This window comes from Bos indicus, chromosome 5, assembly GCF_029378745.1.
Source record: "Bos indicus isolate NIAB-ARS_2022 breed Sahiwal x Tharparkar chromosome 5, NIAB-ARS_B.indTharparkar_mat_pri_1.0, whole genome shotgun sequence".
Classification (NCBI taxonomy): Eukaryota; Metazoa; Chordata; class Mammalia; order Artiodactyla; family Bovidae; genus Bos; species Bos indicus.
The window spans coordinates 93587719-93614866 of NC_091764.1; the positions used below are offsets into that span (position 1 = coordinate 93587719).

At 38.3% G+C, this 27148-nt stretch overlaps 1 protein-coding gene across 1 annotated transcript in view; it reads left to right on the forward strand.

Annotated features, from left to right (window-relative positions):
* SLC15A5 (solute carrier family 15 member 5) overlaps positions 1 to 27148 on the forward strand; it is a 95479-nt gene that overhangs the window by 13125 nt on the left and 55206 nt on the right. The window contains 3 exon segments of the mRNA XM_019960123.2: positions 1612 to 1781; positions 11902 to 12122; positions 18170 to 18356. Coding sequence (XP_019815682.2) covers positions 1612 to 1781; positions 11902 to 12122; positions 18170 to 18356 — 578 coding nt within the window.

Consider the following 27148-nt stretch of genomic DNA (forward strand, 5'->3'; position numbering starts at 1 on the left):
GTCAGCTTGCTGGGCATGACCATGCTTGACATTTGATTACTTTTCCAGGTCAGTTATGGAGAGTAGATGTTCAAGATTTTGAATGGGGTGGTCATTTCATGGGTGCATACATATTCAAAACTTAACTTGACAAGATGACATTGGTCAGACCACCATATGACCAATTTTTTAAGATGACTCTCAGACTCACTGTACTGTTTCTATATGTACCCCTCTTCTTCTGCCAATAAAAGCTCTTGACCACTGATTGTCAGTGGAGGGGAGTCAGCCTTTGGACAGGAGTCTGCTCTCCCCCTTCCCTGGTTGTCGTGTCCGGGGTCTTTGTGACCCCATGGACTTAGCCTGCCAGACTCCTCTGTCTATGGGAATTCCCAGGCAAGAATACTGGAGTGGGTTGCCGTTTCCATCTCCAGGTAATCTTCCCTACCCAGGGATCAAACCCAGGTCTTCTGCACTGCAGGCAGATTCTTTACCAACTGAGCCAGCAGGGAAGCCCCCTGCCCTAGTTGCTGGCACCCAAAACAAAGCAATTTTTCCTTTCTACCAACTTTGCCTCTTTATTGGCTTTTGAGCAGTAAGCAACCAGACCCTGCTTAATAAGTATGTACTTAATAAGAAAGCTAATAAACAAAGATGCAGATGGCCAACAGGCATATGAAAAGATGCTCAACATATCTAATCATCAAGGAAATGCAAATCAAAACCACAATGAGATATTAATATTACTTCACACCCATCAGAACATCTATCATCAAACAGAACACAAATAACAAATGTTGGTAGGAATGTGGAAGAAAGGGAACTCTTGTGCACTATGGGTGGGAATGTAAATTGGTACAGCCACTGTGGAAAACAGCATGGAGATTTCTCAAAAAATCACAAACAGAACTACCATATAACCCAGCAATTCCACTTCTGGGTAGATATATCTGAAAAAAAAAAAAAAAAACCAAACCACTAATTTTGAAAAGAATCATGCACCCCAATATTCATAGAAACATTATTTACAGTTTCCAAGTTATAGAAACAGCCTGTGTCCATCAACAGATGAATGAATAAAGGAGATGTGGTATATACATACAATGGAATACTACTTGGCATAAAAAAGAAAGAAATTTTGCCATTTGCAGCAACATGGATGGAATTGGAGGGTATTTTGTCAAGTGAAATAAGTCAGATAGAGAAAGACAAATACTGTATGATTTCACTTATATATAGAATCTAAAAAATGCAACAAACTAGTGAATATGACAAAAGAGAAGCAGACTCACAGATGCAGAGAATGAACTAGTGGTTATGGGGCGGGGGAATATAGAGGCTGGGGGAGTGGGACATACAGACTGTTGTATGTAAGATAGGCTACAAGGATGTATTTGTACAACATGGGGAATAGAGCCACTGTTTTGTAACAACTATAGATGGAGAAGAACCTTGAAAATTTTTATAAAAATTTAAAAAATGGAATTTGAAAAAAGAAAGCTAATAAACAATATTTGCAAAATCTAGCTTGCCTCATATGCTACTACTTTATAGCTTATGTTTATTAAAAGAATTAGCAATTATTATATGAAGTTACTCAATGGCAATTTTATTTTTGTTTTTGATTCCCAGGTTTTATTGAATCATGAACCTGAATGCAACTGTGGTCTTTCTGGGAATATCTTATATCCAATACTCAGGGGCCTGGGCCCTGGTTTTACTTATTCCTTTTATGTCTACACTTATGGTTCTGATAACTCTTTATATGATGCACTATAACCTGATTTACCAGTCAGAAAAATGTAAGTAAATCTCACTTTACATTTTTTTGTTTGTTTGTTTTTATGGTTTTCTTGATGCATCTTCTTCCTCTTAGGTTCCCTATAATTTCACTTTCAACTCACAGAATTTATAGAGTCTGTCACTTACTTCATAAACAAAAGTAGAAAAAAATCATATATGATCCCTTCTATCTAGCTCTCAGCTTCAACAATTCTCAGTTCATTTCTACTCACTTTTTCCCCATCCCTATTGGTAGTTCTGAAGCAAGAACTAAATATCACAGTGCTTCATATGTGTGTGTATAAAAAGAAGCTATTTATATGCTCAATACTTTAAAAATATAATCACAATGTCATTAACACACACAGAGAATTTCTTAAGATGATCAAGTATCTGTTAAAAAATCTGTTTCCCTTTTAAAATCTGTTTATTTTGTTTTGTTTTATAATTTATTCAAATGAAATCCAAATAAGGCCCATATATTCCAAATGGCAGCTATGTCCCTTAAACCATATATATTCCCCCTTCCTCTCTATTTCTCTCCTTTCTATATTTTTTTCCTTAAGAAATCTGAACATTTCACATAATCTGAATTTTGCTGATTTCATCCATTTAATGTCATCCAAAAGGTTTTCCCTTTTTATTTCCCCTAAAATGTCTGACAGACATAGATCCTTGATCAGATTCAGATTTTTCATTTTTGGCAAAATTCCTTCACAGATGATGTTAGGTACCTCACACTGTCTCATTATCTGCTTTTGCAGGGTCAATACCCATTGTTAATTTTTGTCTAAATCTATGATCCCATTGGGGGTTGCAGGTTGGTGATATTTTATATTTCTTCCTCTTTTATTAGCTGAAATATATTCTCAATAACTATTTCATTACACAGAAGTAGTTTGTGTAAGGAAAAAAAGATAAATGTCTAATTCTTTCCCTTTAATTTTAGATTTTCAAATTAATGAGGTGAACTTCAGTGTCTTCCAAAGATGATCTATTAGTTGTTTTTAAAAACAACTAACAGGTCATCTATTAGTGACCCTGTGGACTGGACTGTAGCCCACCAGTCTTCTCTGTCCACAGGATTCACCCAGCAAGAATACTGGAGTGGGTTGCCATGCCCTCCTCCAGGGGATCCTCCCAACCCAGGAACTGAACCCGCATCTCCTATGTCTCCTGAATTGGCAAGGTGGGTTCTTTACCACTAGTGTCACCTGGGAAGCCCATAGATTCCATATATATGCATTACTATATAATATTTCTGTCTTACTTCACTCTTTATAATAGGCTTCAGGTTCATCCACTGCATTAGAACTGACTCAAATTCATATCTTCTTGTAGCTGAGTAATAGTCCACTTTATATATGTACTACAGTTTCTTCATCCATTCATGTGTCGATGGACATCTAGGTTGCTTCCATGGTCTACTGCTGTAAGTAGTGCTGTGATGAACAGCACTACAAGGTTGCTGTTGTTGAGTTGCTAAGTCATGTCTGACTCTTTGTGACCCTGTGGACTGTAGCCCACCAGGCTCCTCTGTCCATGGGATTTCCCAGGCAAGAATACTAGAGTGAGTTGCCATTTCCTTCTCCAGGAGATCGTCCCAACCCAGGGATTGAACCCACACCTCCTGCATTTCAGGTGGATTCTTTGCCCTTGAGCCACTGGTAGAGCCCTTCCACGCACAAGACTTTTGTCTTTTTGCTTTGTCTTTTGCATAGTTTATGTTTGAAATAAAATTTACCTATCTTCTTTATGTTTCTAGATTTTGAACTTTGGTGAAAAAGTTTTCCTCACTCCCAGATTATAAAAGAATTCATTCATATTTCTTTTGGCTATATATATATATATATATATATTTACCTTTATATCTGTGACCCATTTGGAAATTGTATTAGAATAAGTTTTAAGAGTGAACTCAATTTTATCTTTTTCCATATGACTGTCGTATTATCCGGCCTCTTATTAAAAAGTGTATTTTTCCCACTGCTTTGAGATGCCACCTTCCTGTATACCACCACTTGCATTTCTGTAATTTCTGTTCTCTTCCTTTTATCAGCCACTCTCTTCATATTATCTCTCTTGTTTAAAAAAACTCTGATCTTAATTTCTAACATATTTTACTTTCAGTGGTACCTTCACTGTTACCCCTACTTATACCCCTTATCTATACAACTACCACTAATAGCAATGCAAGAAGTTATATTTTTAAAAATTAAGCACATTCACCACTGGTACTTCCTTTCACCCCGTATCAGTGAAGTGGGCAAGAAGGGCACAGGGTTTCCTTTTACAGACTATACTCCATGGGCTTTGTTTCTGCTCTTGCACCATCCCAAGCTTTACTTTTCCACCTAGCACGTTGTGTTGAAATGATCTATTTCTGAATACAGTTAAAAATTCGTGTGTCAGTTTGGCAGAAACCAACACAATACTGTAAAGCAATTTTCCTTCAATTAAAAATCAGTGAAAGTCGCTCAGTCGTGTCCGACTCTGTGAACCCATGGACTATACAGTCTATGGAACTCTCCAGGCCAGAATACTGGAGTGGGTAGCCTTTTCCTTTCCCAAGGGATCTTCCCAACCCAGGGATCAAACCCAGGTCTCCGGCACTTCAGGCAGATTCTTTACCAGGTGAACCACAAGGGAAGCCCTCAATTAAAAATAAATACATTTAATTATAAAAGAAAATTCCTGTGTCGTATACATACTTGGAATATAGTAAATGTTCAGCATTTATTATTGTTAAACTGAGTGCAGAAGATGAGACATCATTGAATTTAATGAGTTGCCAAGACGTCACAGGCAATGGCTGATGTGGAACCAGAACCCAGATCTTACTTTTCTCAGGCTAGAGCTTGTTTTTTTTACACTACATACTGAGGCAGTGAGACAGGGGAAACATTACCCTGGAAGTCTCTGCCTTGTTTCTCAGAGCTCTGTGTTCTGTCAGTCACAGCTGGGCAGTATACAGCCTCCTGCCAGTCTGTGGAATGGGTTCATTATGCAAAAAGATGTCTGAGAGATCCTCTCAGCCCCAAAAGGCAAAAAAGAGGAAAATGTAAAGGAAGTATAAACTTTTGTCAAAAGACCACTTTGGCATATTCTGGAGTATGTAACTGTCAAGTAATTCTGCTTTTGTGAATGTGTTAGTCACTCAGTCGAGTCTGACTGTTTGCAACACATGGACTGCAGCCTACCAGGCTCTTATGTCCATGGAATTTTCCAGGCAAGAATACTGGAGCAGGTTGCCATTTCCTACTCCAGGGCTTCTTCCCAAGCCAAGGATCAAACCTGGGTCTCCTGCATTGCAGGCAGATTCTTTACTTACTAAGCCAACAGGGAAGCTTATACATAATTTTTACATTCAGATTTTCTAAATAACTATTCAGCATCCAACCATTTGCTTCCTAATCTCCTATTGGAAAGTATATATTCATCTGAATAAAAAACTACAATTCTTCATGTAATACAAATTTAATCAGCTCGGTTTACTGCCAGACTACTGTAGTTCATATGCTATATATTTTAACATGTGATAAGGTAACCTTTCTTTGGCCAGTTACAAGAAAAAATTGTATTCATTGCAGGTAAAGTTACAAAATGTTCACCAGCGGTTTACTTTACATAATACTCTATAAAATGAATATTTTGGAGTTGTTTTGCTTTGTTTTGTTTTATTTTTCAAAGTTATATAATCACCCAACTATGGTGAAGTAAAACTCTGTCTTCCCTTTAGAAAAGTATATCATCCTTATTTTGGCTTCTTCCTCTCTGATGACTAAATTGGAACTTCCTCAAAGCTGTAATTCAAAGCCATAGGTGACCTTAAAGAAATGATTTTTTATATGCTACCTTTTATTTTAAGGTAACTTTTCAAATGTGGACCATGCATTCCATTATGTTTAGCTGTCAAGCACAGTCTTCATTTGCATTTCTTCCCACTGCTGTAATTTTGAGAACTGGCAGGTGACCAAAGAAGAAGAAGAAGGAAAAAAAGTGCATCTACCATCTAGAGTGCAATGTAGGATTTTTTATTATAATTAAGTAGCATAGATATTCATGATTAGATCAAGGTCAGAGGAGCAGACCATCAGAGCCAAGGACTTAAAGGTACAAAGAATTAAAAAATTGCTTTCTAAAGTTTTTTTTTTTTTTTTAATAGTAATGGTTACCATCTTTTAAGTTTGGCAATAAGCATTTAAAATAGCTCATCTGTTTTATTTTAAAATGTGCACACTGGTGTGTTTGCCATGCACATTTAAACTGGAGCTTGAAGTTTCAGTTGCATTTTCATTTCAGGTTTTTTTTCCAGCTTCCCGTTTCTGCTCCTGGTGTAGAAAAGCTATTTGAGGATTATAATGACAATGGATTTTTCTAAAGGCTGAGTCTACACGACACACAATATTATTTGTACAGAAGGCTTGAGTTTCCTATTAAGCCTAATAGATTAATCCAAGAATGTGGTATGATGTTTAGGTACAGATGTTTTCAGTGGGACTTCCCTCCTGACACTCAGGGATAGTTACAGTTTAAATGGATAATGGATGCTCCCTCTGCATAGACAGATGACAGCATAGTTCCTTTTCCTGCCTCCTTACTGGCTCCCTCTCAGTCCACCTTATCAATTAGGTTTATTACTTCCTCTTTCCTCTGACTAACAGTCCATCTAGTTCATTGTCCACTCTTTCTCCTTGGCCACCTTTTCTCATTCTTATAGTATCCTAATGGAGTTGTTGTTGTTCAGTCACTCAGTTATGTCCAACTCTTTTTAACCCCATGGACTGCAGCATTCCAGGTTTCCCTGTCCTTTACTATCTCTCAAAGTTTGCTCAAACTTATGTCCATGGATGCCATCCAACCATCTCGTCCTCTGTTGTCCCCTTCTCTTCCTGCCCTCAGTCTTTCCCAGCATCAGGGTCTTGAGTCAGCTCCTCACATCAGATGGCCAAAGTATTGGAACAGAGCCCTGGAATTTATTCCAGGACCCCATTCTTCTCTCTTTACCCTCTTTCCTTAAGTGACCCACACCAAACACTCCATCTCATTTAACCTCTCCTCATCTTGAAACTCACATTCCTGACTTCCTATTCACCATTTTCATTTGGTTATCTAGGGGTCATCTCAAATTTAAGATGACCAAACCTCAACTCTTAATTCATCCAACTGCAAATGTGCTTGCCTTTTCCATCTTCATGTAAGGGGAATAGAAGTAGAATCTTCAAATCTTCTCATTTCTTCACCCTCTCCCCATGTCAAAATATCCTGTTGATTCTTCAAAAACACTTCTCATTCTTTTTTTAATTTTTTATTTTATATTGAAGTATAGGTGATTAGGTGATAGGTAATTAACAATGTTGTGTTACAGATGTACAGTGAAGTGATTTAGCTGTACATATATCTATTCTTTTTCAAATTCTTTTCCCATTTAGGTAGTTATACAATATTGAGTAGAGTTCCCTGTGCTGTACAGTAGGTCTTTTTGGTTATCCACTTTAAATATAGCAGTGTGTACATTATATGTGATGAAAACTCAGCCATTAAGAAGACTGAAATAATGCCATTTATGGCAGCATGGATGGCCTTAGTGATTGTCAGTATATACTGAGTGAAATAAATCAGAAGAGAAAGACAAATATCATAATGGTATCACCTATATGAATCTAAAAAAAGATACAAATGAACTTATTTATAAAACTGAAACAGACTAATAAACTTAGAGAGTGAATTTATGGTTCCCAGGGAGGCAGGATTGAGGAGGGGCATAGTTAGGGGTTTGGCATTAATAAAACTGAAACAGATTTATAAACTTAGTGAATTTATGGTTCCCAGGGAGGCAGGATTGGGGAGGGGCATAGTTAGGGGTTTGGCATTGACATGTAAACACATCCCATTCAGTTCATTTCTCTTCTTCCTGGTCTCTGGTCAAGTCATCACTACCTGTTAACTGTCTTCCATCTTTGTCTCTTATTCCGTAAAATCCATTATGCATGCAACTATCAGAGCTCCAGAGTAACTTTTTTAAAACCTACATCATATCTTATGTCCACTCTGTGTAAAATTTCTTAAAGGTTTATCATAACATGAAAAATAAACTCCAGGTTCCTTACTTTGGCCTGTAAAATCTGACCCTGACCAGTTCTTAGACCTTATTTCCTTCCATCATTCTGAACTATAGCTTCATTGACCTTTACTGTTTCTGAGCTTCTCCCAGCTAATTTCTACTTCATGACATGCTTGGTATATGCTTCCTCTGGGTCATTTTGCCTATTTCCAATCTATTCAACTCTCAATTCAAATTTCAACTCTTTAGGTGTTGTCTACACCCTACCCCAGGCTTCCCAGGTAGAGCAGTGGTATAGAATCCACTTGTCAATGGAAGAGACACTGGAGATGAAGGTTTGACTCTTGGGTTGAAAAGATGTCCTGGAGTAGGAAATGGCAAATCACTCCAGTATTCTTGCCTAGGAAATGCCATGAATGGAAGAGCTTGGCAGTCTACAGTCATGGGATCACAAAGAGTCTGACATGACTGAGCATGGACATGCACACCTTATTTCTACAGTTTCTATCTTATCACTTCACTTTGTTTTCATCATTGAACTCACCTAATATTTCCCAGCTTGTTTAGTGTCTTCTCAGGGACCTATAGATCTTCTTCACTACTATATTCTTAAGGACCATAAAAGTTACTGGAACATAGTAGGTATGTAATAAAATATGTTGAATGAATGAATGAATGTTGGCATTCATATTTGTTGGGCATCACTTATGCACAATCACTGCAGATAGTGATTGCAGCCATGAAATTAAAAGACGCTTACTCCTTGGAAGGAAAGTTATGACCAACCTAGATAGCATATTCAAAAGCAGAGACATTACTTTGCCAACAAAGGTCTGTCTAGTCAAGGCTATGGTTTTTCCAGTGGTCATGTATGGATGTGAGAGTTGGACTGTGAAGAAAGCTGAGAGCTGAAAATTGATGCTTTTGAACTGTGGTGTCAGAAAAGACTCTTGAGAGTCCCTTGGACTGAAAAGAGATCCAACCAGTCCATTCTAAAGGAGATTAGCCCTGGGTGTTCTTTGGAAGGAATGATGCTGAAGCTGAAACTCCAGTACTTTGGCCACCTGATGCGAAGAGTTGACTCATTGGAAAAGACTCTGATGCTGGGAGGGATTGGGGGCAGGAGGAGAAGGGAACAACAGAGGATGAGATGGCTGGATGGCGTCACCAACTTGATGGACGTGAGTTTGAGTGAACTCTGGGAGTTGGTGATGGACAGGGAGGCCTGGCGTGCTGCAATTCATGTGGTCGCAAAGAGTAGGACACGACTGAGTGACTGAACTGAACTGATGCACACTTGAAGAGCTAGCTAAAATTTTAGATCTTGTTCATACTTAATCATTTCTTGTTCTTAATCATTTTGTTTTCATTGTTACGTATCACCATATCAGATACACTTTTACTTGTCTAAATATATTCATTTTTCAAAGTGTGTATTTAAGGTAGGCTACTGAAAACTTGGTCCATCAAGCAATGCTTATCATAAATTGTTACTAGGGTGTAGCAAAGAAAATAAAGTCACTGGGAGAAAACACAGTAGAAGTATTATGGAAAGTTACATCATATATCTGTTGAATTTAATCATCAGATGATCAGGTTTTATATTTTGTATCTTTGTTTTTATGTTATTTCTTAGGTATTTCATTTTATCATACTTCACAAATATTGACTATTATAGTTGAGAAATTTTTTAAAAAAACTTTTATCTTTTAACACAGCTAATTTCAGAAGCACTAATTCAAACTCCCTTTCTTTAGAAATAATAAGATAGCAATATTAATTATTTAATAAGATTGGAGATATCAATTTATCACACATAAAAGCAGATCCCAATTTTCCTTGAGACATAGTGATTTGTTTATGTGAAGAAGAAATAGTGAGTTTAAAACATTATATTCAATAAAGTCCTGAATTTAAAACATAGGAAGGAAATTAGGGAAAATACCTCTGGAAATAATCTTTTATCCTTCAAACAGTTATCATTTAATAATAAAGCCTATTTGAAAGCACAGAGTAAGTTGGATCAATGCCAGTAATGACCCTTCTGACTACTTGGTACTGTTTCACGAGTTAAGCAGAGAACAGGTTGATGAGCAACTGAAGCAGGATCAGAAGGAAATGTCAGGAAGTTAAGTCTCCAAGCCCAGACCTGTTCAAATTCAGTCTCTAGACTGTTCATCAAGACATTTTTAGTTCTCATCTTACCAAAACCTTAAGTAAACTAATTGAAATAGCTGAGAAAGTTTCCTAATAGAGCAGTTCTTCATCCAATAGTAAAGAGATGTCCCAATTATTTCATTTTTAAGGGACACAAACCTTGTCTCCTTTGGACTTCTCAGTTCTGGGGACCTTTCATCCAAGTCTGGCCACAGTGACTACAAGGCATGAGTGACAGTAGATATGAGCCTGTCTCCTGTCAGCAATTATCCCGACATACTTCCACGTGACCTCAACACACTTCACAGAGGCAGCCAAAGAGCCTCTGCTGTAATCATTCTTGGTCACTAACAATTTGGGCTGGATTTGATTCAGTGACTTAGAGGTGAAAGGCTCCATATTCAATTACCAGGCCCCCAGCTTCCTCAATTAATCAAAGACTGACATAATAGGTCTATTACAACTCTTAAAGAAAAGACCAGATCCAATCAATATCATCACTCTATAGCCATAAAAAGAAATTAATATTCTTTATTTAAATCTGAAAACCAACGCTGTGGCATTTAAATGAACTTGGTTACAATCAATGCATTTCGTCTAGAATTTTATTATGGGAAACTTGAACATATTTAAAATGATGATCAAACTGTATACTCTGAGTTTCTAAAGCAGCCTTCTTTGGAGAAACTCAAGCATGTTCCTATCTATTTCACTGTTTATCCTGCAACCATGGTTTGGTGTCTTTGTAATTTGAGGCAGGGTTTATCTGGTCTAAGGCAGTGCTATGAAACATTGTAACATTCATGATGGCACCTCTGAACTGCTAACTAAACCAGGATCTGTTATCTGTCATTGGATTAGGAAGTCCTAATAGAGTCAATCGAGAAGGCAATGGCACCCCACTCCAGTACTCTTGCCTGGAAAAACCCATGGACGGAAGAGCCTGGTAGGCTGCAGTCTATGGGGTCCCTCAGAGTCGGACACGACTGAGCGACTTCACTTTCACTTTTCACTTTCATGCATTGGAGAAGGAAATGGCAACCCACTCCAGTGTTCTTGCCTGGAGAATCCCAGGGATGGGGGAGCCTGGTGGGCTGCCATCTATGGGTCACACAGAGTTGGACACGACTGAAGTGAGTTAGCAGTAGCAGCAGCAATGGAGTCAATGAAAAGGTGAAATTTGAAAGATTATAAAAGAAGCAACAATGAGGTTGCAAATCACTAGCAGTTAAGTGATTGCAAATATCTAAAACAATAAAATGCTTCTGATGCTAAGCAACAGCCATATAAACCCAGAGGAAACTACTGGAAAAGTCAAAAGCCAGCTAATCTAATCTGAACTTTTGGTGACACTATTAACATATATAAAGTCATTTGAAGAGTTCAAAGTTTAACCTTATGTCTGAAATTCAAGGATAAAGCCAAAGCAGAGAATATATTTCCTTTCATCTACATGTCAAAATAAGAAACCACCTTCTACCTGACAAGGAAAGTGAGGATTATTTATATGGCAATTTATATTAAAAAAAAAAAAATAGTACCAGTTCTTTGTGTTAAGGCTGTAAAAGAAAGTTCAGGTTGTCTCATTCATTAATGTGTTAAAGTTAGAGGCTTCTGAGAGATTCTGAAATCTTTTACTTTGGTGCTATATTTTGTCATCTTTCTTCCCTTTTTAATATGCTCCCGTTGATCTTACCTTTTTCATTTTTCACATCGGCTGTCAGGCACCACCTTGGGCTGGTCACCAGGATGCCAGAACCCTCGTCAGAAGCTTGTTCCTTTGAATTCAGCCCCTTGGGTGCTAAAATCTTCTCACTTTACTGCCCTTCATCTTTACCATTGTTATCTTTCTGATAGATATTTTGGAAAACTGAAAAATATTCCTTTACTAAATACGTAATATTTCCAATTATTTGCAGGTTGCTCCCCCCTGACAACATTTAGGGTATTTGTTAATGTACTGAAAACATGTTGTCTGCAGTATTGCCACCTTGGTGGAGGTGTGACAAGCTGGTTGGACCATGCCAAGGACAAAAATGGCGGTCGCTGCAGAGAGCTCCTTGTGGAAGACGTAAAATTTTTCTCCAACCTTCTGCCACTCTTTATTTTTCAGCTCCTCTACAAAATGTGCATTATGCAGGTGAGGAAAGATAACTAATACTACCCACAGAAACAGTAAAATGATTGCATGATAACATTACAAGTAGACATTTCTTTTCACCCCAACAAGTGCTTCCCATATATTTCTTTAGGATGTTAACCTATAAATGCTTCTAATCATTACAGGTTCTAGCTTTTAAGGACTAAGTGGAGTCAGGTATAAGCATTCCAGAGGAGGATCTGAGTGTGGCATTTTTCCTGTAGAACTGCAAGTGTCTTTCAGTAGGTGCAGACAAGGCAGACAATACTTTACAGAATTTCCAAGGCGTGTGAGTAACTCAGAAAAATATGAGATCTGTGGGCAATTACGGGCTTCTCAGGTGGTGCTGCTGCTAAGTCACTTCAGTCGTGTCCGACTCTTAGCGACCCCATGGTCTGCAGCCTACCAGCCTCCTCCATCCAAGGGATTTTCTAGGCAAGAGTACTGGAGTGGGGTGCCATTGCCTTCTCTGCAGGTGGTGCTATTGGTAAAGAATTCACCTGCCAATGTGGGAGATATAAGAGATAAAGAGTTCGATCCCTGGGTCAGGAAGTTCCCCTGGAGAAGGACATGGCCTCCCTCCCCAGTATTCTTCCCTGGAGAATCCCATGGACAGAGGAGCCTGGTCGGCTATATAGTCCATGGGGTCACAAAGAGTCGGACATGACTGAGCATCTGAGCAACAAAATTGGAGATAAATTAACTTTGCTTTCCTCCTTGACCAAGCCTTTAAAAATTGGTGTTAACAAGTAGCTAAATTGGCTGATTCAGTTATGAAGAAATATAAATGATTATAAAAATCTTTGAAGAAATTTGAAACTCTTCATTGCTAACATCTAACTTGGAATTAGATGGCTAATGAGTGAGTTAAATCATAGAATAGTAGATTCTATGATCTATAGGTCTAGAAAAAAATCTTAGAGATTAAAATACTCAATTCCTTCATTTGTTGAAGAGGAAACTGAGACTTGAAAAAAATTAAGTGATTTGGGGTAAGTAGGTCAAACAGTGAGTAGTAGTGAAAGAAAAGGCAGAATCTTATCTTCTGACTCTTAGTACAACGCTTGCTCTAAACCAGGGGTCAGCAAATTACTACCTGCAAACCAAATCCAGCTCACTGCCTTTTTCACATATCCTGTAAGGTAAGAAGGTTTTTGCATTTTCATATGATTTTTAAAAATAAAAAAAAGAATAATATTTTGCAGCACATTATAATTATAATTGGGTGCACAATTATAATTATAAATTGTATGAAATTAAAAATGAGGTGTCCATAGAAAACAAATAACAAATTTATGATTACCGAAGGGAAAGGGCAGTAAGGATAAATTAGGAGCTTGGGATTAACATACACACTCTACTGGGTGGCGCTAGTGGTAAAGAACCTGCCTGCCAGTGCAGGAGATGTAAGAGACATGGGTTCAATCCCTGGCTCAGGGAGATCTCCTACAGGAGAGCATGGCAACCCACTCAAGTATTCTTACCTGGGAAATCCCATGGACAGAGGAGCCAGGCAGGGTACAGTCCATAGGGTCACACAGAGTCAGACACTGCTGAAGCGACTTAGCATGCATGCAGTACTATAGATAACCAACAAGGTCTTACCTAACACAAGGAACTACATTCAGTATTTTGTAATAACCTATAAGGGAAAAGAATCTGAACAAGTGTTGGGTTGGCCAAAAAGTTCATTTGGGTTTTTTATAACATCTTATGGGAAAACCTGAATGAACTTCGGCTAATCCTATATATACATAGAGAGAGAGAGAGAGAGAGACAGAGAGAGAGAGAGGATGAAGTGAAGTGAAAGTCGCTCAGTCATGTCTGACTCTTTGCAACCCCATGGACTATATAGTCCATGGAATTCTCCAGGCCAGAATACTGGAGTGGGTAGCCTTTCCCTTCTCCACAGGATCTTCCCAACCCAGGGATCAAACCCAGATCCCCCGTATTACAGGCAGATTCTTTACCTGCTGAGCCACAAGAGAAGCCCAAGAATACTGGAGTGGGTAGCCTATCCCTTCTCAGCGTATCTTCCTGACCCAGGAATCGAACTGAGGTCTCTTGCATTGCAGGCAGATTCCTTACCAACTGAGCTATTGGAGAGCCCCCATATGTTGAGTGTATATATATTGAATCACTTGCTGTATACCTGAAAGTAGCACAACGCTATAAATCAACTCTATTTCGATTAAAAAAAACAGAAAGTACAATTGTTAGGAAAGAATAAGCATAGGAGTTCTCCTTGTTTAGAAGGATCCTGCCAGCAACTAGAATAAAAGCCTCTTCTTTTAAAATAAAAAAAAATTCAGCGTTCATAAATACAGTTTTATTGGAACAGTCTTATGTTTGTTTGTAATAATATGTCTGTTTATGCATGCAAACAGCAGAGTTGAGTAGTTGCAACAGAATCCACACATGGAAATATTGTCTATCTGGCCTTTTACAGAAAAGCTTGCTGACCCTTGTTCTAGACAATGCATGAAAACTAGGCTGATTTAGTAGATTCAACCTCTCTCTTGACTCCACAATAATAGATGGTGCAAAAATACAAAAATACCACCTCTATATATGAATATTAATATTATAAAAAATCTTAGAATGAAGAAATGAATCTTGAGTACAAAATTGCTAACTGACCCATGGGCGGCCTTGAACCTTCTGTGCAAATAGCACACATTTTTGATTCTTACCCTCATAATGTAGTGACTCCTACTGTTTCTTTTGACTAAATTCAGCCCTTTTCTGCAAACTGTCATATATTTTAAAATTTGACATAAATTATAATAAACTTTGATAAACTAATTTTTAAGCATATCACCAAATCTAGATGCCTACTCTGTTGCAAAGAACAAACACTAATATCATTGATCACCTATATGTGGCATAGTCTCTAAAGGCTGACTTCACAGTGTCTTAAGTCAACCCCCACAGCATGCCTCAGGACTGATTTTGTTATCCTAAATCTGAGTCTCAGAGACATTAAGTGACTTGCAGTTTGCTCTTGGTTGCCCTACTAGCAATATGGCAGCATGGCTGTCCCAACCCAGGGAGGGTATCAGCGCCCACACTTTGCTGTTACCAACTATGCCTCTCTTGCATCTGGGTTAAAAACCCTTATACAGGGCTTCCCTGATGGTTCAGTAGTGAAGAATCTGCCTGCCAATGCAGGAGACATGGATTCGACCTCTGATCAGGGAAGATCCCACATGCCCCAGGGCAACTAAGCCCATGCACCACAACTATTGAGCCTGTTCTCTGGAGCCCAGGAGCCGCAGCTACTGAGCCCACGTGCCTCCACTGCTGAAGCCTGGGCGCCTTAGAGCCCATGCTCCACAACAAGAGAAGCCAGTGCAATGAGAAGCCCGAGCACCGCCCCTAGAAAGTAGCCCCTGCTCGTGGCAACTAGAGAAAAGCAACAAAGCAACGAAGACCCAGAGCAGCCAAAAATATAATAAGTAAATAGATAAAATTTTATTTTTAAAAATCCCTGTACAATGAACTCCCTGGGCAGTCCAGTGGTTAAGACTCTGTGCTTCAACTGCAGGAGTCATGGGTTTGATTCCTGGTCAAGGAACTAAGATTCTGTATGCCAGGCGGTGCAGCCAAAAATTAATTAAAAAAAAAAAAAAACCCTCTACAGACTATACAGGTTCCAAAATCATATGCAGTAATGTTATACCAGAAACTCCAGAGAAAATGGTTAGAATATACTTCTCAAGGGAGGCAGGTGAAACTTCCCCTGGGATAGGCTGGTGTTAGATTTTTGCCTCCAGATGAAATAATCACCAGTATAAAGGAGATCAAAGCACCAAGAATAAAACATCATAGCATGCCATATTTTAAATTTAGTAGCAATTATTGACCTTCAGTTCCAAGACATACATTTAAAATATGTTGATATTAAAGCCGATGATGTTGCCATTTGACATTACTGGCCATTCAGAGGTGAAAATGAATCTCTATTGACAGCAATTATTCCTGAATACTCAGAGGCTTGTATGAAATAAGAGTATTTAAAATTTTAAAAGGAGATGATTTCAGAACTTGAGGCAGAAGCAGAAATGATTTCAAGCTTTCAAGACATCGGAGCCTTTTCTTAGATTAGGCAATATATGAATATTGCTTCACTAAAGATTAATCATACATTTGCCACATTATTAAGTTAACAGGTTTCTGTGTCTGTGATTCATGCTGATAATAACTTTATTCCTATTAACAATAATTCTCATTTGAAATCAGTAACAGAAACTTCCAAGTTGTGCTGTGAGCCTCTCAGTCTTAGAGGAGCTCTGCTGCCAGCACTTTTTCTTAAAAAAAAAATCATTCATTTTCCTCTGATTAAGGAAGGAACTTAATATTTTGATGGAACTAGGGCAGAACTAGCTAATGTTCCCTTCTCTCTTGCTGTCTTTAACCAACTATAACAATCCTGTTTACTATCCCAAGGGTCAAATTCAAGATCGGAAGATAAATTATCACCAGGACATATTTTATATAGATCAAAAAAAAATCTCAGTGAAAATGTAGTCCATCCCTGGATGGAGGCAGTTAACAGAGCAAAAGGCTCATTTTATAATCGGTGGACTTGTTAGCAACTGTACTGACTTATGACTCTGCTTCTCCTTATGCTTCTCAAGTTGCCCACCTGATAATTAGAGAAGGAGATAGTGAAGGTTTCAAACAAGAAGTTATCATCTGGATGTTTGAGCCAGGTTGCTCTCCCAGGATGGGGGTAAAGCAGGAATCCTAATGAAGTTCACACACTGTAAGAAAAAAAAAAAAAAAAATATATATATATATATATATGGAGACTCCATCCCTTAAGGACAAAACTTGGATTGACTTTCTGACCAAGCCAATTAGTAGCTTTGTGTGCCACTGGGAACTAAAGAAATACCCTGTGCTGCTAATGATAATGACAAAGATCTGATTATTGCAACAAAGCTTATGAACTATAAAAGTGAGAAGATACACCTTTCCTGTGACACTGAGCTTTAGTTCTGACCTAACAGTTATAACCTAACAAAAGGTTTGGAGCACATGAAGAGACTCCAGGTTAATGTCAGAGTTTTAGTTAGTATTAGGATTTATTTTAAAAATGAAATTCTGACACTATGTTGAGGGTTTGCAGTGAGGCAGAGGTATTGTTAGTTGTTGTAGGTTTTTTTGTATGTTTGTTTTTAATTTCTTCTACTTTATTGTGCAACGTTTTTCATGGAATTCCCTTTTTGGTCCGCTAGTGCTTCACAATTAGTTTAAAAGGAGAGTATAGACACAAGTCTGTTTTCTCTCTATTTTTTTCTCATTTTACTTGACATATTAAAAATGAGACCCAATCCAGGGAGCCTATAAATATAGCCTACATCAAGTAATGGGTTTCTACACTGGGCCCCTCTTCTTAGGGAAAAATCATTCTTACTTACTTTGCTACCAAACTCAATGTTATTTAAAGGATATACTAGCCACAATCTATTGTTTATGAGTGAAAAGAAAGTCTTAATACTTTCTGCTGGCTTTTGCTTTATTGTTGGGAAAAACAAAAACTTTACTTGCTGATATGCAATATTTGTTACCTGATTTCTTATGTGTCATCTGAAGCACAAAATTAGGGTCTTTGTTACTTTTCCAAGGAAAATTAAGAAGGAAGACTAGATGACAAAAGATTCATCATAAAGAATCAATAGCATTGTCAGTAGACTAAACAGAGCTCCTACTGACCTTTGTCAGCTCATAATCATGACCTCAAAGACATGGGGAATGTCCAACTTATCTGTCACAGAGTACAGGCAAGGGACAAGGCATCTGCCACAGGAATCTTCCTCTAAAGTTAAACTACTGTCTTTTTTTTCTTTTTTGAAATCATTTTATTTATTTATTCATTTATTTTGACCTCACCATGGGGCACGTGGGATCCTAGCTCCCCAACCAGAGACCAAGCCTGCACACACCCCCTGCATTGGAAGCTCAGAGTATTAACCACTGGACCACCAGGGAAGTCTTAAACCACTGTCTTAATGCATGGCTCTTTCCCTGTTGAAAAGCAGATTCCTTCAGGATATTATCTGCAGACCGTGAATTCCAGTCTTAATCTGCGTGGATTGCTTCTGCCAGTTTCAGTCATGAATGTCATCAGTATCCTACCGTTACTCATTCTGGCTCCTTTTATGGAATATTTCAGCACCTGCCTGCTTCCCTCTAAGAGAGATGGCTCTTTTCTGTCAGCATGCATTCGTAAGTACAACTTACCATTTCTAGTAAGTGGTTTGTAACTTTTTTTTAATTGGAGGGTAATTACTTTACAATATTGTGCTGATTTCTGACATACATCATCATGAATCAGCTACAGGTATACATATGTCTCCTCCCTCTTAATCCTCCTTGCCACCTTCCACACCACTGTAGGTGGTCACAGAGCACTGGGTTGAACTCCCTGTGTCACACAGCAAATTCCCACTGGCTGTCTGTTTTACGTACGGTAAAGTGTATGTTTCCATGCTACTCTCTCAATTCATCCCACCCTCTCCATCCCATACTAAAATAAGAAACACTGTACAAGACTCTAAGTTAGCTATGTGCTCTGGAATAGAGTCTGATTTTGACAAATTAGGAAGAAGGTACATTCAAGAGTATTGATGTCCAGTTTCTCAAGTCTCTACATGGACATCAGTGTTCCATTTTCTTCCTATCTTTTTATGCTTCTCAGAAGACACACCTGATATAAAGACTAGGTGAAATTTTCAGTGCCACCAAATAGCCTCTCTTTCTTCATGTAAAACAGTCTCTACTCCTAAGTTGATGCTGAGAATGTTTTAAAAAATTAACACAGGTAAGCAATAATACTTGGGAGGAATTAACTTCTGAACCAGCAAAAAAAAAATTATTACAAGTTAGTACTGTGATTCAGTTTCAGTACAGTATTTCTTCCAATAGTAAGGTGCGCAACAATAATTTTCAAACAATTTTTCCACCTTGAAATATAATTGACATTGTTGTTCAGTTGCTAAGTCATGTCCAACTCTTTGGGATTTCATGGACTGCAGCACACCAAGCTTCCCTGTCCTTCATTTAAAATTTTAATTTTTTAAAAATCATAATAGTTTCATGGATCTAAAATTTCATGTACAAATAAGAAAGAAAGTGAAGTCACTCAGTCGTGTCCGACTATTTGCGACCCCATGGACTGTAGCCTACCAGGCTCCTCAGTCCATGGGATTTTCCAGGCACGAATACTGGAGTGGGTTGCCATTTCCTTCTCCAGGGGATCTTCCCGACCCAGGGATCAAACCCAGGTCTCCCGCATTGTAGGCAGACGCTTTACCATCTGAGCTACCAGGAAACCCATGTACAAATAAGGTCTACTTATATTTGTATATTCTCTGTATTCCTTTGGGTGTCTATTTACATATTCTTAAAGAATTATCCTTCCATTTTTAAAATAAAGATTCAGTCTCTCAGTCATGTACAACTCTTTGCAAGCCCATAGACTGGAGCACACCAGGCTTCCCTGTCCTTCACTATATTCCAGAGTTTGCTCAAACTCATGTCTATTGAATCGGCCATGTTATCCAACCATCTCATCTTCTGTCATCCCTTCTCCTCCTGCTCTCCGTCTCTCCCAGCATCAGGGTCTTCTCCAATCAGTCGGCTCTTCGCATTGGGAGGCTAAAGTATTGAGCTTTGGCTTCAGCATCAGTCTCTACAGTGAATATTGAGGGTTGATTTCCTTTAGGATTGACTGATCTCCTTGCTGTGCAAGGGACTCTCAAGAGTCTTCTCCAGCACCATAATTCAAAAGCATCAAATGTGTGAGTTTAAGGTACACAATGTTATAAATTGATACTATTCTATATTGCAAAATATTTATGACAATAAGATTGGTTAACACATCCTTGACCTCATATAATTGCTACTTTGCTGTTGTTATGGTCCCCTCTTAATTTTTAAAGTGAAAAAAATGTAGGACATCTTACACAGATTCCATCCCTCGATCAGGCAGATACCCTGGAGAGGAAATGGCAACCCACTACAGCATTCTTGCCTGGAAAATTCCATGGACAAAGGAGCCTGGTGGGCTACAGTTCATAGGGCGGCAAAGAGTTGGACACGACTGAACACTGACCTCATATTATTACCATGTTGTTGTTGTTGATACGGTCTACTCTCAATTTTTTAAAGTGAGGGTAAAGTAAGATTTCTGCCAATGAAATGGGAGAGGAGGAGCATTCTGGTGACATTCTCCTCTGCCTTGCTGTGGTCCCCCAGGCACTGCCATGGAACAAGAAGATAAGAAATAGGAAAACCAAGCTCATCTGATGACCAGAGACTGGGGTCTCAGCCCCTGCTCTGCTGCTGAGCTGTTCCTGGGTGACTTGGGAAAGCCACTTAATTTTGTCTTCTAGCTCACTTTTTTAATTGAGGGCCATACCCGAGATAAATGTTAGAACCCTTTGTTCTGTAAAACTTTTGCAATCATTCAAGGTGATAATAGCGCCTAGAGCACAGTTGGGGCACAGTGTGGAAGCTCTACAAATATTAGCTAATACTAAGTCATAGTTTGCAGAGGCAGGTCTAATTGTTTGGTGAGGATAAACAGAAAGCTGAGGAAGTTTGAAACTCTTAAGAAATAGCATGCAATGGCAACATTATGTCTTATCATCTACTTGAGAAATAATTTCAATGAGAGTCAAGGCCAGGCATCTGGAAGTTTCTTTTCTCTTGGTTCAGTTCAGTTCATTTCAGTTGCTCAGTCGTGTCCCACTCTTTGCAACCCCATGAACTACAGCACGCCAGGCCTCCCTGTCCATCACCAACTCCTGGAGTTCACCCAAACCCATGTCCATTGAGTCAGCGATGCCATCCAACCATCTCATCCTCCGTTGTCCCCTTCTCCTCCTGCCTTCAATCTTTCCCAGCATCAGGGTCTTTTCAAATGAGTCATCTCTTCGAATCAGCTTCAAGATCAGTCCTTCCAATGAACACCCAGGACTGATCTCCTTTAGGATGGACTGGTTGGATCTCCTTGCAGTTCAAGGGACTCTCAAGAGTCTTCTCCAACACCACAGTTCAAAAGCATCTATTCTTCGGCGCTCCTGTTGTTTTTCTTAAAACCTCCTTTGTAGAGATCTGTGAAGACAACACAATCTTCTGGCAACCCATTATTATATATATATATATATTTTTGCTGTTTCTCTGTTTATAGAAGTTACATTTTAGCATATATGCCTCCTGTTATTTACCAGAGCCATCAACAAGATCACTCTAGACCACATCACAGAATAGATTTGTTTTTAGAAAGAACTCAAAGTGACTAAACTCAGTTTATCTTCAATTGTAGAGGTCTTCAGTACTAAATATTTTTTGATTTATTCTGTAAGCCAGTAGCCCTGACATTATTTATTGTTATAGGTTTAGACAAACTATAAAACTTAATAGGTTTTAACAATCCTTAAATCTTACAAACTGCTTTTTTTTTTTTTGTCTGCTAATATAGAAATCCAAACCAGTATTTAGTGAATGTCCAGCACTATTTGAGGATACAAAAGAAAAGTAAGACTTTGTACATACCCTCAGCAAGTGTACTATTAAAATATAATGAATGCAGAACAACGTGGGGGTAAATTTATATTACAAAATGCCAAATTCAGTCTAAGCTTCTGAATTATGTTTTATTACTAAAAAAATTTTTAAATTGGGTTACTTTAGAGAAATATGGTATACAATATGGATGAAAGAACTACTTTTTAAAATCCTTCCTGTGAATTCCCTGGCAGTCCAATGGTTAGCTTTCACTAATGAGGGCCCAGGTGAGGACTCAGGTACATTCTCTGGTTGGGGAACTAAGACCTTACAAGCCACATGGCGTGGCCAAAAAAATAAAATAAAATCCTTCTTGAGTATAAGAAATCTTAAATTCACTTGAAATATGAGCACTTTCTCTTGGACAATTCTCCAGTCTCACCTATTTGAAAGCATGTCTATTCTTAAAGAAGTGTATGTGTTTTTCTGGAGGGAGGAAAGTTAGCTAGAATTATCTGATATATTATTTGATGTTAATGAACTAAATATTCCCTGTGAAGGTTGGTAACAGACTTAGTGGGCAGGAAGAAAAGGAAAAAAACTAGATTCATCTAAAACATCTGAGCTATATCCTTCTGAGTACAAATTACTGAATTCAATTGTTTCTAAGCCAGACTCCATTCATTTGTTCATTTACATACTTGCTCACTTATTTGCATAATATTTTGCTCTGGGGAAATAAAGAGGTGTGATGATATGTATCTTTTAAACTAGATGTTTGCTTAAGTTTTCCATATCCTGCTTGTGATTATGGAAGATTAATAAGTTTTATCAGGACATAGAAGCATAAACCTAGAGTACTTTTTGATAGTGATTTACATAACTGAATTAATCTAACATTAAAATTCACTTTCGCTTTGAACCTAAGTGCCTTGAAAATGTGAGTGAAGTATGTAAGTATATAAATTATGAACAAACAAATATTTATGAATTCCTCATTTGAACCTAGGCACCTTCCTATGCATATCCCACTTAATCTCATGATAAATCATGATTTACTAGGTCAAGGATCTCAAAAATAATGTCTTATTTGAATTCAGACCTTCTAATTGTAAGGCCATTGTTTTATTATTTGTTATTATTATTCCACTTACTAGCTATCTATAGTTCCTTTTTATTGGAGTATAATTGTTTTACAATGTTGTGTTAGTTTCAGCTGTACAATAACGTGAATCAGTCATATGTATACATATATACTCTCTCTCGAGTCTCCCTCCCATACCCCGATTCCTACCCTGATTCCACCCCTCTAGGTCATCACAGAGCACCAAGCTGAGCTCCCTGTGCTATATAGCAGCTTCCTACTAGATATCTGTTTCACACATGGTAGTGTATATATGGGAGAAGAAAATGGCAACCCACTCCAGTGTTCTTCCCTGGAGAATCCCAGGGACGAGGGAGCCTGGTGGGCTGCCATCTCTGGGGTCACACAGAGTTGGACATGACTGAAGCGACTTAGCAGCAGCAGCAGCAGCAGCAGGAGTGTATATATGTCGATGCCACTCTCTCAATTCATCACCCCCATTCCTTCCCCCACTGTGTCCACACGTCTGTCTTCTACTTTTGTACCTCTATTCCTGCCCTGCAAATAGATTAATCAGAACCATTTTTCTAGATTCTATATATATACATTAATACACAATATTTGTTTTTTTCTTTCGCACTTACTTTACTGTGTATGACAGGCTCTAGGTTCATTCACATCACCACAACTGATTCAATTTCATTTGTTTTTATGGTTGAGTAGTATTCCATTGTTGGAGAAGGCAATGGCACCCCAATCCAGTACTCTTGCCTGGAAAATCCCATGGATGGAGGGGCCTGGTGGGCTGCAGTCCATGGGATCGCTAAGAGTCGGACACGACTGAGCGACTTCACTTTCACTTTTCACTTTCTTGCATTGGAGGAGGAAATGGCAACCCACTCCAGTGTTCTTTCCTGGAGAATCCCAGGGACGGGGGAGTCTGGTGGGCTGTTGTCTATTGGGTTGCACAGAGTCGGACACGACTGAAGCGACTTAGCAGCAGCAGCAGCAGCAGCAGCAGTATTCCGTTGTATATATATACCATATGTTCTTTATCCATTCATCTGTCAATGGCCATCTAGGTTGCTTCCATGTCCTGGCTGTTGTAAATAGTGCTGTTTTGAACATTTAAATTATAGACATTATCAGTGTTAATTTGGAATCCTTACTGCTATTTCTAATCAAGGCTATGAAGTAAATGAAAAATCCTTCTGCCATCACAATGAGTTGGTCTTTAAGGTTCCCCCACTCCCTTTCCAGAGAAGGCAATGTCACCCTACTCCAGTACTCTTGCCTGGAAAATCCCATGGATGGAGGAGCCTGGAAGGCTGCAGTCCATGGGGTCGCTGAGGGTCAGACACGACTGAGCGACTTCACTTTCACTTTTGACTTTCATGCATTGGAGAAGGAAATGGCAGCCCACTCCAGTGTTCTTGCCTGGAGAATCCCAGGGACAGGGGAGCCTGGTGGGCTGCCGTCTATGGGGTTGCACAGAGTCAGACACGACTGAAGTGACTTAGCAGCAGCTTAGCAGCAGCACTCCCTTTCACAGTCAGTCACTCCCTGTCCAAGGACTGTAATGTTTAAGGAGGCAGATGGTGCCAAAGCTGAGATGCCTAGGGTTTGACAAGGATAATAACAGCCCAGGCGAAGAGTGAGGGGTAGAGAAAACTCATTTGGTTGGTCAAAGTAGAAATTTAACACAGGAAAAAAAAATGAGCTTGCTTTTCTTTATCTAGCTCATAACAATGCAAGGAAAGAGGGGGTTTCTGATTGAAGATAGGACATTCTTGAGTTTATCAGCTAAAGAAATTAACAAGTATATGACCGTACCAATGATAAAAAAAAACTCCAAATCTTTTAGAACTTGGACGACAAAGGTTTGATACACACAGAGTGTTTCATCAAGACTGTATTTTCCTAACATTACATGAGACAGATGTATCTATTTAAAAGTCAGCCTTAATACACCAAAAATCTAGAATCAGTGATATTATGATGTATCCTGTGTCATAGTTTGATACACTTTGTTTTAGCTTTTTTCAGTTCAAAAATGTTTACACCATGAGTATTTCCTCTCCTACCATTAGTTAAAATCCAGTATGTGACATTTAGTAGCTAGTGCTGACACACACCAGTATTAATCTGACTAAAATTAGCCTAATTTAGATTGTTATTAAGCCTTATACAAAGCAGAAGTGCACAACGCAGTAGGTAGCTGTTATCTTGGCTTTTAAGTAACATTGATATTGAAATGCAGATGAAGTATATCCAAATATCTTCCAGGCCTTCCTCTTTAAAATAAAATTTGAAAATTCAAATCCTAATTCAAAGTTCTTTATGATTCAGGTACAACCAAGGTGCTGGTCCCTTTTTATATATATACCTTCTACTAGTTTATATATAGTTTATATGTAGTACCTTCTACTAGTTCTAATAATTGACAGAGTTTCTTTTTGGTTGGAATCAAAGTGCTTGACAAATTAAAAACCAAGCCAGGGATCCAGTTACCTTCATTGAAAGTAGGATTATTTCATCAAAACTACTTTTTCTCTAGTATAGTTTTCAGAACTGTGACACCAAGAAACATCATGGTGTATACCTTCTGCAAAATACCTGGCAGGAAGTTTTGTAAACACTAAAAAAAGTAACATGCAAATATCTAGCCTGAATAACTCATTCATTTAGTTATTCATTTGTTTAATAAAAGCACATCGATGTTCTTAGGTTCTTACTTTTAAAGTTGACATCAACACTGGAATTAAATTTGAGGTAAAGTAGACCAGAAGGAAAATAGTTTTTTTCCAGGGAAAATAATTTTTCCATGAGTTGGAGGGGGATGGTTTCCAAATGATTCAAGAGTGTTACATTTATTGTGCACTTTGTTTCTATTTTTGTTATATCAATTCCATCTCAGATCATCAGACATTAGATCTCTGAGGTTGGGGACCCCTAAATTAGACCATCTAGTAAGTCAACTGAAGCAATATTTTATGCCTTACAGATATGTTTGTGTAACTGATCTCCATGCAAATGAATGACCTGTTTCAGATTCAGAAGTTAAAACACAAACTGAAGCTGAACCTCCTGAAATGAGTTCCCAGTGGTCTAAAGAGAAACAAAAGACAGAATATGGATAGCTCAATTCAAACACAGGAACATACCACTAACAGGAGAAACAGCAAAAAACATATGCCAAGTAGCAGGTGAGAAAGATCTTCCACAAAGGCAGAAATATATACGATGATAAAATCATAGCTATCTTTATAAGAGTGTTTTATGGACATCAGTGTGTTCTTACATTAGCCAATTTCCTGTTTTTGGAATTTGCCAAAATCATGGATCTGAGGACAATTTCTCAAGGACTCAGTAGAGTTTCATCCTTTCAGTTGTGTTACATATCAGAGACTCATACGTTAAATGACACATTAAAAAAAAATCCATAGTTTTCTCAGTGAGGCAAATTTATCCAATGTTTGAATCATCTTTACATATTTATATTGTAGTGTTAGATTTTGCTTCAACAGGAAACGGCAAGTACAACCAAAATGTTTGAATAAATTCTGACTTAAAAAATTCATTGTGGTCTCATTTGAAAAATTATCACATGGTGGGATAATAGAATAAACTCTAAGCGATTTAATACTTTTAGAGAGTTGTCTACAACCATGTGTGTGTTCAGCCTCTTCAGTCATGTCCAAATCTTTGCGATCCTATGGACTATAGCCCACCAGGCTCCTTTGTCCATGGGATTCTCCAGGCAAGAATACTGGGGTGGGTTGCCGGTCCCTGCACCAGGGGATCTTCTCGACACAGGGTCAGACCCAGGTTTCCCGCATTGCAGGCAGATTCTTTATCATTTGAGCCACCAGTGAAGCCCCTTCAATGACATAGCCAATATTAAAGCATGCATTATTTATCTGAATACAAGATCTCCTTTGGAACCGTGTGCTTTATCTTATAAATACAGATCTGCTAGAGGTTTAAAATGTGTACTTTCTGATAAACTACACTCTGCTTTGGACAAGTTATGATCTCATAGGTGTTAAGAATAAAATTGGAGCAGATTTAATTTAGGTTGGAATGCAGCTTTGTTTTGAATTTTTTAAAAAGCCATTTTTCATCTGCGCCAGAGTGCAGTAGCAAATAAAAAGCAAATGCAGTTAGTTTGATGTTTCAGGTAAAATATGCTTTGCCCTAAAATATCTAGGTAGATGAACTAAATATTTGTGCTTTGCTTGAAATTGTTTGGAGAACTGTCTTTCGTTGGATTTTCCTAGAACAGGTCTCAGAGCTTCTTGGATCTCGTTGAATGTAGGTCTGATCAAACCTTCTAGGATGGAGCTTGAAATTCTGTCTAGCAAGCTGCCAGGTGATTCCTATGCTGTTGATCAAAGACTAGACTTTAAGTTTCAAGGACAGA